At 44.3% G+C, this 14213-nt stretch overlaps 1 protein-coding gene across 2 annotated transcripts in view; it reads right to left on the reverse strand.

Moving 5' to 3' along the window:
- PKHD1 (PKHD1 ciliary IPT domain containing fibrocystin/polyductin) overlaps window positions 1–14213 on the reverse strand; it is a 261123-nt gene that overhangs the window by 188139 nt on the left and 58771 nt on the right. For both annotated transcript variants that reach the window (XM_080584577.1, XM_080584576.1), the window contains one exon: window positions 10703–10853. In XM_080584577.1, coding sequence (XP_080440703.1) covers window positions 10703–10853 — 151 coding nt within the window. The remainder of the gene's footprint in view (window positions 1–10702; window positions 10854–14213) is intronic.

Raw genomic sequence — 14213 nt, forward strand, 5'->3', positions numbered from 1 at the left:
TACGGTTTTAGAGAATTGCTCCCTGCCAGCTGTTTTGCATCTCTTTCCTCAGTTTTGCATAGGTCAGCCTGAACATCTAAAGCCATTCAGAATGTCCATGCACACACAGGCCTGCTGGTGAGCTCCGAGAAAATCTGTCCTCAACACCAAGAGCAAAATCTACATCTCCCACTCACCAGACACAGGTTAAGTCAGGAGGGGAAAGGCAAATAAACGAGAATTAAAGTGACAATGAAAGAACAAGAGTGTGCGTGAAAGACAGAAACACAATCTCTAAGCGAATAAAGCCGAGCCTGACCCTTGATCAGAACCCCAGGCCCAAAGAAGATGTGTGAAAGCAGGAAAATAAATCAATAAGCAAAGCGGCAATCTCTTGCCTCGATTTTATCCGAGGAAGTCAAATTTACTGAGCTCCTCACAAACTGTCTTTGGCTAAAATCACCGCTAACGAGCTCTGACATTTGAAATTTAACTGAATATGAGCTAACAGCTCCCAGCCCTGCACCACCCATGAAGTTAACTGGGAATATTTTGTTAATGCCGTAGACAGGCTAACTGCCTCTTTATTGAGGAGACGCAGCATTCGCTGAAAAGTGTTTATAGCGTCCGCCTCACCTGATGCCTCCCTGCCCTGGGACGTCTGCTTTTCTTCACGGGGCCTGCAGAGCACTCGGTCCCCTCCTCTCCTTCCCATCAGGATGGTAATTGTTTGCTAGTTTTTACGAGGCAGCCTTATGATCCCTTAACGAAGTCCTTTGCTCTGCAGCCATTCCCAAGGACGGGCTGGGAACGAGGGGTTTCCACCTACGGAGCTGCCAATCAGGGAAACGCACCTGGCACTTCCAAGGGGTTGTTAACTCAGTCCATCGCCCAACTCATCGTGAAAACAGCCTGTTTTTACTGGCAATCACATAAAATTAACCCCTTTGTTAAAGGCAGAATGAAGGCTCTGAGATAAACTGTGGCAGAGTGCTTTAACATGCTGATTTTTCCTTCTGCTGCAACATTTTTTTAAATTATTTTGTCTTAATAAGTGTTTCTGAACTGAAATAGTACAGGAATTCAGTCGTCCTCCAACTGTGCACCTCTTTCATGTTGTTTAGAGTGGGGAAAGACTTTGCCATAACACCAGTGGTTACAAAACAAGGAAGAAAAAAAAAAAAACTAACAAAAAAAAAGTATTACTTATTTTACTCCTTACTCTAAAGTCTTCACGCAGAAGAAATGATACAAGATGATTAAGTTTCCATCACTACCGGTAGCTTGCTAGAAGTTTTTCAAGTCTTTGTTATCCTCAGGATATTACCACTTTTTTTTTTCTTTTTTAATGATGCAAAACCCAACTGTGTCCCTCACACACCACACACCAACTCCAAAGTTTATTCTTTTTTCTTGTGGACTGGATGGGAAGCCTGATCTTATGGCTTAAGGCATGGCCAGGTACCAAGCTCAGCTCTTCAGAGCTACATCCCCGTAGAAGTGATGCCTTTACGCCACCATCCACCTCACATTGAGTGTCATACATGACACAGGCAATACATGTCTAGACTACAGCCTAGCAGAAAATATTGTAGAGACTAAAAGGGAAGGAGATCCTGGCCTTCTAGAACCCATGTCTAGTCATAACTGAGGTCACTTGGCCTGTTCAGCCTGGAGAAGAGGAGGCTGAGGGGGGACCTCATCACAGTCTACAACTTCCTCACGAGGGGGAGTGGAGAGGCAGGTGACCTATTCTCCGTTATCACCAGTGACAGGACCCGCAGGAATGGTGTTAAGCTGAGGCAGGGGAGGTTTAGGCTGGACATTAGGAAGAGGTTCTTCACCGAGAGGGTGGTCGCACACTGGAACAGGCTCCCCAGTGAAGTAGTCACTGCACCAGGCCTGCCTGAATTTAAGAAGAGATTGGACTGTGCACTTAGTCACGTGGTATAAAATTTTGGGTAGAGCTGTGGGTGCCAGGAGTTGGACTTGATGATCCTTATGGGTCCCTTCCAACTTCGGATATTCTATGATTCTATAACCAGACCACCTGAGTTGCTAGCCCATGTGCTTATCCAAACGAGTCTATATCCCCGAGAGCTCAACAGCTTTGTATATCCACAGCAAGCTTTTGTTCTGAATAAATGTCTGGGAACAACCCACCAGTAAAGAGGAAAGACTTGCAGCAAGATGGAGCCACCACAGCACCTCACATGCTGACACTCACGCATCACTCACACTCTGCAAGACTAAATCCAATTGGTTTTAATGTTGGTGGGGAAACCAGGGCATCAAGGGGTAGTTTTTAACTGTGTTCAGAACTGGGAATGCACATGTCAACCAGGGCCTCAGTGCAGCACCCTTAGGTGCCTAAAATGAAGCACCAAAAATAAATAAGTAAATAAAATAAGCAAATAAAGTAAAATAATCTCTGGTTATTGTTTAAGGCTAAAAGGAAACATCCTCCTTTCCCCAAATCTGGCGTTTCAGTGCTTCAGGCCAGGAGTTGTCTCCACCGCCATGGTCAAACCCAGTCTCAAATCTTTATGCTTGACCAATATAAAGATAGCACCTCATCCCATGGTCCAGCTGTGGCCCTTTCATTTCCCCCACTGCATCCACACTACTAAAATCTCCCAGTTTTCAAAACAGGGTAAACACTGCCCAGCCCATTACTGGGTGCCAAAACAGGCCCCAGAAACATCAAGTGTAGGACCATGCTTCTCAGAAAATTCCTGCATGCAACATCAGGTCTTGTTGCTCTGTTTGGGACTGGGAAGAGGACACGGAGTCGGATGGTGACACAGAGGACATTGTCAGGGACGCAAGACCTGCCTGAAAGCATCTTCAACCCGCATCACACCTAAGGAGGGGCAAGACCCTCTCACACATTAAATCACACTCCAGCCTGGGAGAAGAACAAGTCCAGGCCATGTGTGTCTCCAAGGAGCTCTGCCATTTCAATCAAATTCCCAATGGGGAGATGAAAAAGCTTCCCTTTCGGTTCACCCAGAGCCTAAAGCTGTGCACCCCAGCATGGACCCAGCCATTAAACACCCCCAGCCCTTTCCTCCAAATCAAGAGCAAGCTCCACAGATGGAGAACCAGGGCCACGCTTCCACCACAGGCCATCCACCCCCTCCAAACCTGCCGAAATTAAAGGAGTCAATTAGAGTCTGTCATAATTAAACAGGAAAGTGGCAGCAAGACTCTGTGCAAGAGCCTGGGAGCAAGCACGAAGAAAATTTGCCCGCAGTCCCTCAGGAAGGCTTCCCCGCACGCTCCTGACCTTAATTCAGGCTTTCTCTGGGTGAGGGAAGGGGAAGCCTTGCTTTCTGTCTCCCGCAGCAGTGCCTCCAAAATGACACTTTTCACTCTGAATCTGTGTTTCTTTCCAGGGTGGGGAGCAGGAATAAACGGGGGGGAAAGAAGGAAAGCGGTTCTCCCACTTGATTCTAATTTCACACGGAATCAATAGGAGTGGAAAGGCTTCGGTGTGCTGTGGGTTATGGGGTGGTGGGCATCCCATCTTGGGGGGAACGTCCAACAGGCCTCCAGTGCTACAGCGAGAGGGATGGGGAGAGGAGGGCTCCCTGGAAAAGCATGTGCAATTTAGGAAATAATGTCTTATGCACTAGAAAGACGGTGGGATGGGGGAAAGAAAAAAAAAAAAGCTATTCAAAAATGGGGGAAAAAGAGAAGAAAAAAAATACAGAGTTCAGCCCTGGATTTTTTTGAGCTGGCAGCAGAAGAGGAATGGGTTAAACCTCAAATCAGGAAGCAAAAAGTTAAAGCAAAAGAAAAAAAAAAAACACTACAAGCAGATCTCCTAAATTTCCCATTGCAGCCCAAGGCCGATCCCATTAAAAGAAAAAGGGGAGAAAAAAAAAAGGCAGGAAAGGAAAGAGAAAGAAGGAGAAGCAATTTCGCTTATCCTTTTCTCGCACACCTAGCAGCCACTTTTTTTTTTTATTATTATTATTATTTATTTATTTACCTCCCCCTTCCAGAGCAAGGCCCTTATTTTCTCATTTAGTCCAGCAGAGATTGTCCTCCCGGAATGACCTTTTTTTTTTCTTTCCCCTTTCTCTCCTCCTCTCCCTCGTCCTAGCCCCCACCCCCCCCCACCCCCTCCTCCTTGCTGCCTCCAGGCCATTGCCCTCATGCCAGTAACTAGATAACACACTCTATCAGAGATTTTTTAAAAAATCATTGCAAAGGCACTAGGGCTGATAGTGGCATCAATCCTAGCCTGACACGGGCTCGGGTCAACCATTTATCTCTTCACATTGCCTGTGGTTACTGTGGAGGCCATCTTGGTTCTCTACGTCTTAACAACCTTGCAGATGGTCCCTCTCGCTGCTCTGATAGCATTCCCCACCCCAAGACTGGCTTTGTGCTTTTATTTTTATTAATTTGTTATGGACTCCTCTACTTCCTTTCTGCGAGGCCTGCAAATCTAAGTTGGTTTTGCATGTTCCTGCCCCCGCCTCTGAAAATAACCATGATGAAGACAGGAGGTTAAGCAACAGAGAACATAATGATGCAAGGGGGGGGGGGGCTTTCTGGTTTGTTAAAAGTGTCTATCTATATTTAAAAAAATAATAATAATACACACCTGATATTTTGGAAAAGTTTCATCTAGTCCTCCTCCTGGCTCCCCGTCCCTTGTGGCATTATTATGGCAGGGTATTTGCACTGCCAAAGCACCCAGGAGCCCTGTTGAAAGCTCAGTGCACCAGGCAGCTGTAGGAGAAATCCTCCCTGATAACGTGTAGCCAGAGCCTACTGTTCCCCTGGCCTCTGTGAGACGTAATCAGTACGGGCAAATGAAGATAAAGCACCTTCTATCATCCTGCCCCACGATACCACGACAGTGCAGGTGGCATGGCTTCGCACTAGGGGCAAGGAAGCACAGAACTGATGGGCACAGCTGTGAGCAAACAGTGCCAGGGCTCATTCACAGGCTTCTGCTCAGACCGGGATGCCTCCATCCTCATAGATGGCACATTTCACTCATACCCTGCTTAACCAGCCTCAAACTGGTGAGTGGTTTCCTCCAAGGGAAGCACTGGAGAAGGCAGAGAGAGGATCACTTTCCTTTCTGGCACCGTTTGGTGCTCCAGAAAAAAAAGGACGGATGGAGATGGGCAGCCAAAGGACACCGAAGAGACAGAGCATAGGAATGAGAACGTGTTAGGGCTGTACCATTTCTGAAGATGAAGGATGAAGAAGCTTGAAAGATGACACCCCCATCTTCACCTTTAGGCGCTGGTGCCCTTCTGAAGTTCCTGGATTTATTTATATATTTTACACCAGAAAATACACATAGACATATATGACCATAAACTTGAAGCCCACACATATCTACAAGCAGGGGCAACCAACTATGAACCTCCCATCCTCAAAGCTCACCCATGAGATGTCCATACAACATGAGGATGGCACAAAAACGAGAGTGAAAGAGCATCACACATCTACCATACAGAACACAAGGAGCCTGCTGGATCTGCAGGAGAGTCACCTCCCATCTCCTGTAACCCTCACAGACATACAATGTGATCAGGAGACCCAGCACAGCACTGATGTGAAAAATAAAGTAACAGCCCTATATGGCTGGCGTGCTCTGTGCTGCCAGAGAGCCCTATCTGCTCCTTGGGATGCTGCCTAGGAATTGTCACCTATATAAAGTACCAAATATCTCCAACAGACAAAATTATCTCATCTCCATCCTCACCTCAAAATAATATGGCACCCAGAGAGAGTTAATGAGGAAAATAAGTGGAGGGAAAAAAAAAATGGAAAGAAAAATAAAAAAGGAAGGAAAGATTCTAAGATATACAGAGGAATACATGGGATTTGGAAAGCTGATCCTGGTTACATTAAGAATTTGAATAGCAAAGGTCTCTTAATAGACCATGCAGTTCTCAGATGCAGACTTTGCTTGTTTGTTGTTGTGTATTTTTCTTTTTAATTCTGAGAAGCAGACAAAATGGTTATCCCAGTACCAATCACCGAGCAAAGAACTCACAGTTCCTCGATACTCTAAGCTACTTCTTAAATCTCAAGACCTTCCCTCAGTGCCCTACTGAAAAACAAACTAACGTCAGCACAGCATAGCCAGGCAGAGCCATAATCCAGGATGGCGTTTTTATCTAGCAAGTAATTTTTTATTAGCCTTCTGTTTCTTAATAGGGACCCCTCGAGGGCTGGGTTGGAGAAGATTCACTAGCGTACCAGTTCAGCTTCCCCGTGACTTAACACACGTGGCACCTGCCCTCCAATGAGCGTCGCATCACCCATCTGGGCCAGGAGAGGAAGGGGGAGTCAGCGCAGGGAAACTCTGCTCAAACAGCATGCTGGCACGATGATTAGGTCTGGTCCAGTGATCCGGAATAATCATTTGAAAGCTCACTAAGCATAATGGGTTTGGAGACATCCAAACCTGGTCAAACTTTCCCCTGAGCATCCTTTACGCGTGGTATCAGCGTGTTGTGCATATCTCATCAGTGTCACAGTGGCTGACATCTCATTATGCAGCCAAGGTGGAAGTGGACAGGTACTGAGCGAGCATTAGAAGTACTTTTATTTCCCCTTGTATTATTTAATTCATATCTTTCTATTATCCAGTGTATCATGAAGCTGTGAACTAATTAAGTCCTGTGGGATATACAATCAGTGGTGGAATTTTTTCCTTTTTTTTCCGCTTCTCCTTTCAGTGGGCTAAATTGCATTATATACAGATGTAAAAATAATTCTACAACTCTTCCCAAGATAACAATGGAGCAAGCTGCAAACACTAATGATGCCAAATACAACAGTAGGGCAGAGGCCTGCTGCTTACTTCGCGTGACCTACTTATGTCATATGGTGGCAAGTACTTCAAAAAGTGAAGCAAGGGCCAGAATCAGTTTCTAAAGAAGGCCATAAAAGCTGTTCTCTCAGATATTCAGGCTCGGAGCAGGCCCCAGGAAAAGGCCAAGCTAGTGAACCCAGGTCTGATGAAACCTGCTAAGTCACAAGTCTCCAGCCAGCAGAACCACAGAAATTTTGGGGGTTCCTCTGAATTCCAACCTGAGTCCAGCTCAGACTGCAGCCATGCAAGCAACAGCTTGAAGACCTGAATAGAAGGGATGAATATTGCCTCACTTCCCAAAAAACACAGCTCTTTTCCTCGACTGCAGATTCTGCCCCAAAATTTTCAAAGCAGTTCAACTGGACCATCAAATCCAAGTGACTGACTCAAGGCAGCAGCATGCACAAGGTGAACAGGACACCCAGCATTTTCAAAAAAACAACCTTCTAATTTGGATGAGAGCAAGAGAACAATTTTTGAGCAAAGGTATGTTGTGATAAGAGGTGGAAGAGCTCTCTTTTCTGCAGACTTAAGCCTCCCTATTTCATTCATATCATCCAAGATTTAAGGTATCTAGAATTAAGATCTTTTCATTAAAATAGATCTTTATGTGTATTTATGAAGGGGAAGAAAAAAAAGTTAAATAAAAGGAAAAAAAAAAAAAGCACCTAACAAAGGGTTTGTAGGTATGACCCTCAAGTACTTGGAGCTTCCTTATATCCAAGACAATTAAAGAAGTTCAAACAACTACCTCATTAACTCACAGAGGAAGAACACGTAGTGTTTGCTAATCTCTGCAGGTGACTTTGGTGTCCGTGGCTTCCACGTGCACTTGCAATTCAAACAGAGGGCAAGGAAACACCTCGAAAGTGTATATAATATGCTTTGGATGTGACCAGAGAAATGGAGGAATGTGCCTGTCTGGCAGCATGCCGTTATTCAAAACCCAACTAACAGAGATAAGGTCTGACTCCTGGATGAGTTACGTTAGCTGTTTAATGCAACTTTTCAGTAAAGCTGATCCAGGGTGAATTCACAGGCTAGTTCAATCACTGTTTGGATCCTGTTCTGTGAAGTCAAGCAAGAGGAAAATGCCGTTCAAGGCTCCTGTTGGTTGAAGAAGGCATCAAGCTGATGGCCACGTCTCTGGCACTTGCTGTACAGTAGGATCCTCATGCATGGATTCCCCTTCAATGCCACCGGGCTGTGTCTGTGAGCTGTTGGTGAAAGGGCTGCTAAAAGCATCATCCCATCACGGTTTGTGTTCATCTCATTTCCAGCCTACCTGCCAAATCCCAACTGATCATATTATTCTCTTCCTCATTACATTAAGAATTACAGGCAGGTCCTAATAAACGTCTTATAAAGAATGACGAAAAAACACTCTCTCCCTAACCTTTGTATCCCTTAGACTCCAGCTCCCAGGACAAACCTTTTGAGTTTTATTCAATTTTTCCTCCAAAGCAAGTTTTTTCTCCTTTCTTATCAATTCTTCCTCCATGCTCTTGATAATACAAGCCTCTGTTGGCCTTTCTTTTATGACTTTTTTCCCTTCTGCTGCCATCCTGGAGCTAACACCGCTACATCACCATCTCAACATCTCTGCTCCCAACCTCCCACAAAACTTGGCTGTGCTAAGGCTTCACTCAGTTGTCAGCCTGCCTGGGCATCATTCAGTTAGCAGAAGAATAAGTAGAAAACAAAACACAGAGCAGAGTATCTTTGGTTTTGGAGTGCTTTGAGATCCTTACACGAGAGTGCAATAGAGGTACCAGATGTTATTATAAAGAGATGCGGCCCCATTACTTGTACACAGAGTTTTGCTGCCTGCTAATAGCACCATTATCCTAGGGCACGTGGTGCTATTAATGCATTGCACTGCTTGGTGCAGAACCTGGGGACCATTATTTCCACTGGAAAGGTAAGGCCAGTTCACATGACATGATTTAAACCTCTACAGTGAAGCATGCATATGCTGCACCAGGTCGTAAATCTTCACGGGATGCTGTCAGCTAGAAAGGGACCAAAATTGAAACCATTTATCTGAACTCCCCACCCATCCACCTCTGCTCACCAGGCCAGTTTTGGGAAGAGGGATAAAATGATTCCAAATGCCTGCTGGGTTCATTAAGCAGCAGCAAATCCCACATCTAAAGGCGCTACTGGTTTCATCCTGCTCTCCTTTCACTCACGCAGGACACTCAGGACTCTGCTTTTCCCCCCACACCGAGTGGAAAAAACACAGCAGAGACAAACCTCACAACTTATTCTGGCTGTCACCTGAGCCAAAAGGCCGCCTGTCACCACCTCATTAGTGAGACTACAGGACCGACGATACAGTAGGTGATAACTCCTCCACGCTGCAGCCTGGGCTCTACGGCAGTAGAGCTGCCCTTTGCACATTTGGTAAGGAACATCCGAATGAAAGGAGTTGTTGCTATTTGATCTGATACTGGCCTAAGCACAGCCCCGTGCTGGCCTCTTGCACTTGCTAAATAGCAATTTTTATTTTTTGGCTTGGTTTTCCCCATGGCTGTGCATGTTTCGGGTAGCAGAGCTAGCAATGCTGACTAGCAAGCACAGGGGAGAGGAGTCACCCTGCATCCTACAGAATATGGAGAGCCAGGGCATCACGAGGGCTGGCAATGCTGAGAGGGGACAGGCTACGTATGATACCTATGATGTTCCTTCACGGGCCAAGGACAACATGAAAACACTTGTGATTTGTTTGTTTGCTTGTTTTTTTCTTGAACAGAATGAAGAAAACAATGGCATTTTAGGATGCTTAGTTGCAGTAGCAATATACATGTAAAAAATATTTGCAGGGCAAGTGTTGAGAGGTTCTTGGCTTATTAAAAGCTTCAGAATCTGATGCTGGAAACACACCAAAGTTACTTGGACAGGACACTGCAGCTGCTCTGGGTTAAGGTGGTAGATACAGCAACCAAATTTTCACTGCAGACAGTTAAGAATTACCATGGTAACTTTAATATCAGTACTCAGCAAACGAACTTCAGTTTCCCAGTACTAAGAAGACCGCATGATAATTTGGTTTACTAGGAAAAAAACAGCATTAATTCTGATAAGTCAGGAGTGAAACTCTTCCCACTTGCACTGGTAGGACTCCACCAACTTCTCAGGAGCTGTGCATTTAGGAAAGGATGATGGCAAAGGACATTTGACACTCGCCAAATATATCACCGCTCTGAATTCCTTGTCACAAGAAGAACAACCCAGTACTATAGCTCAACACCCCCAAAAACTCTGCGACACCCGAAGAACTCTAAAAGGATGGCTTAGGTTTATAATTAACGTTTTTAGAAATTGAACTTCATAATGATGTTAGTTCAGAATCACAGATATTAATACAGGCTTTGTGGATGTCTTCCTAGCAGAGAGATTGTCTCATTCTATTTTGAATACTAAAGAGGAGAAGAAAACAAACAGAACCAGAGCTGCACAAATGCTGAACGCTAAGTCCCTGCCGGAGAGCTGAAACGCCGTATCTCATGGCTAAGGTTTCCAATCAAGTAACAGAAAACAACCCCCTTAGAACAGAATTTGCATTTATATATACAAAAGGAAAGTGTTAAAAAAGGTGCCCGCTGCCCAGAAAATAAGGTAAAGCTCATTTATGTCTCATAAAATACATGATTAACCATAGTTAACCATTAATTCAGCTGCGCAGCATTAGAACTGCTGCTCAAAGTTGGAAAGCATTTAATATTATATATTGCTGCTGCTCAGCCTAAATTGTTTTGTGTGTGTGTGTGTGTGTGGTTTTTTTTGCCTCCTTTAAATGTACACAATATTACAAATTTAATTTTAAGCTGTTTGAATCAGTCTGTAAAAAAGATTTGATTATACCTGAGTGTTCTGGCCCCAGTTTTTCCATATCTCAGTAATCTTGGCGGTAATTGGCTGATTAGCTCCCTCACACTCCATCTCTGCCTCAGTTTCCATGGTAATGTTACAGGAGCTATTATAGATGAGAACTTCATCTCTTTCCACTTTAGGGCTGAAACGAGAAGGGAGGTTAAATGGGGTGTCATCAATCTTAATGAAATGCAATTATTTTTACTCTTATTAATCATTGCAAGCCATTAGCTTGTGGCAACTCCTGGCCACCATTTGTCAAACTTTGCAAATTTCTGTAATTTTGTTTCCATTCTTTTATTGTTTATTTGTTTTTTTCCCCCCTTTATCTGCACACACTCGCAATAAAATACATGCAGTAAATATCTCTCAGTGATGCCTTGCTGCTTCCCCAAACTATTGCAAACAGTAGCAAATGCCATTCGAGGACCAAGGAAGATACGTGCAGACAACAGCGAGGGAATCAGCAGTGCTAGGATCAAAGATGGACTCCTACGTGGGGTAGGGTTTGTTCACATCTCCCCCTCCCCATCCTACTCACACTTAGCAATAGGGAATGAATAACTTGCAACTCCCCTAGGGCAAGTGGAGAAATTGGAAAAGCCACACAACTGGCTAACTGGTCCCTAATTCCAACTGTGAAAAAATGAGCTCATTTAGGGGTTCCAATTCCTGCTACCCAGCTGATTGCAATGATGCTTTGTTGCTAGCATTGGAACATTAACTTAGTAAATTAATTAAAGTTACTTAACAGCCCAGACTAAGCAGATTCGATATATGTGCCAGTTATAGTAACAGATATTTGCTCTAAAGCCTACCCTTGCACAGGGGAAAAAAGTAATAGAAAAGGTGGTGAGGAAGAGATATTTTTCCTGGGTCTCGCTGCTGACAGCTGCTGACTTTGGTAGCATTTTATTATGGGGAGCTATAGGATCCACGATCCCTCGAAGTGAGGGGAAAGCTTCCCAATTTACTTCTACAGGCTTTGGGATACTCCAGTGCCACTTTACAATCCTTCCCCTGGTTTCAGCCCCCAGCCCCACCCAGCCTGGCCTTGGGCACTGCCAGGGATGGGGCACCCACAGCTCCTCAGGGCAGCCTGCGCCAGGGCCTCACCACCCTCCTTGTGAAGAGTTTTGCTCAACAAAACGGGATAAGATGTGTAGGACCAGGATTTGCAGAGGTCTTCAGTGTCCCAAAAGCCTCATCTCACTGGATTTTCTGGAGAGCCAAATTTAGGAGGCTTAGAAGGCTAACTTCCACCAAAATCAACCCAGCTGGAAAGCCACCACCCAGAGCTTCCTCATGAGCCTGGTGATCAGGACAATTTGATGAACCTGAAGTTTTCAGACCAGGCTGGATGCAAGAGCTCACTGTGCAAACAAAGAGCTGCTCTGACGGTACAGTTACGGGCTGTTTGGTTTGGTGGCCTTTGTCAGGGCAGCGGGAGGATAATTTGTTAAAGGATGCAGCCACATCAGCAGCAAAAAAAAAAAAAAAACAAAAGTCTTCTGCAAGTAGCTGAACCTTTTTAACAGCGAATTTTTATTTCTATATTTAAATGAACCTTTCCCTCTGCTGTATCAATAATCAAAAGCCAGCCGTAGGGAACTACGCTCGCTTTTGATAGTGACACTTTGAGAACTGCTCTTGTCCTGTACGATAATTCAATGGACTGGGCTATCTTTCAAGACTGCATAGTACTTCTTTTTCATGCTACAAGGAAAAGATGCATCTTTAAACAACCAACAGTTTTAAAGGGAGAAGGGGCTTGTTGTTGGCTCGGTGCAGGGCCCAACTCGCTAGCCACTGAAGTCAATGGGAGGATCTCCGATCATGTCATTTTACAACAGGTTAACAAGTTTTGCTTGTAGGCAAAGAGCCAATTCCCCCCTGTTCTCGAGCAACCGCATCTGAAACCCTGATGCTGGATGCCTGTAACAAATGGCAATGTTTAAAGGAAATGCAACAAAAGGGGCGGTTGGCAAAAGGGAATTCAGGGATGTATCCATGCACCAGTGACGTGAATGGTAAGATTTGCACCTTTCCTGAGGAATATGCATTTGCCATTGTGTGCATAAAGTACAGGCTTTCGGACAGACTACATTAGCAGAAGCTTTATTCAAACCAGTCTAAAGCTAATAAGAACAAACAGGAAAGATATTATGTGTAGTGAAGTCAGCAATGATTTCAATAGTTTTGCCTGCATCCTGGGATGAATGTCTGCAAAACTCATACCCATATCCTTATTACTGCTGTTCGTTATAATTATTACTTAGAGCAATCAATGTGTATTATTTCAGGAATTCCCCAAATAGTTAATTTTTAGTTTGATCATTCTAATTTTCACTTTGCTGCAAATTCCATTACTACTTTGAAATCAATTTTTCTGAAATGAAATTTCAGAAAACATTTCAAAAGCTCAGAGGTAGATCATTTGAATGACTTTAAACCCTCTCTTCCTCTACTTTTCCCCATACTTTTCTGATCAGGAAACTCATCTGAAATACATCTATCTTCTCTATCCCCACTCTCCTTCAGTGGGGCCCAGTTTAGAGACACATACACCAGGAAAAAAAAAAAATCATCAAGCCACTGGAAAATTCATTAGCAGCCCCAGTTTTAATTTCTAAATACTAGATGAGTGTGAACACAATAGGTAGAAAAGTTATAACAATAAAAAAAAATAAGGTTGGAAAAATGCAGGAAAAGTAGGTTAAAAAACAGTTGATTTGATTTAGAAATATTTCCCTGTACCTGGAGTGTTAAAACCTGTTTCTGGGACATATAAAATTAAATTGGGGAAAAAAAAACAGTGAATATCAATAATGAAGCAGCCATCAAACAGACTGCCTGACTTCTCTCTCCATTGTCATGACATAACCAGCTCAGGTGCAGACCTCCCACCCACTCACCCTGCTGGCACCAGGGTGGAGCAGCTGCAGCAGCAGAACTGGAACAACCCACACCAGGAAAAGGAGCAAGAAGGAAAAGCGTCATAATAATCCACCCACCGCAGATGCATCTTTATCTGTAAAGAGCTGAGCACAACTTTGATGCTCAGGGAGGAGAAAGCAATAACCAAAAGCAATAACCTGGGGCTGCCCCATCACTCTCAAGTTTGTGGGTTACCTGGCTTGGGGTTACGCTGATGTTAGCGATAGCAAAGCAAAGCTTAGCAAGACAAGTCAAGGCTCCCGGGATTTCCTGGTTTGAAACAAATCATTGTGGGAACGACAGAACTATTGAAATCAGCTTAATTTCAGGCTGTTTTTCCACTCTCTCTCTCTATTCCTGTCTCCCCCAGTGAAACCATCCTCCCTATCTCCCAGGTTGCTATCAGACGTTACTGGTGCACAACAGGACTTTGGACACACCAGTTGGCCAGCTGTATTTTCCTACTGTCTGGCCCACAGGTTGCTGGCGAAAAGACAGGTTAGGACAGAATTCTATCCTCCTCTTCCTCAATAAGAAACTAATTTATTTCTGCCTAGCACAGATT

The sequence above is a fragment of the Anser brachyrhynchus genome (assembly GCF_964034855.1).
Source record: "Anser brachyrhynchus genome assembly, chromosome: 3".
In the NCBI taxonomy this organism is placed as follows: domain Eukaryota; kingdom Metazoa; phylum Chordata; class Aves; order Anseriformes; family Anatidae; genus Anser; species Anser brachyrhynchus.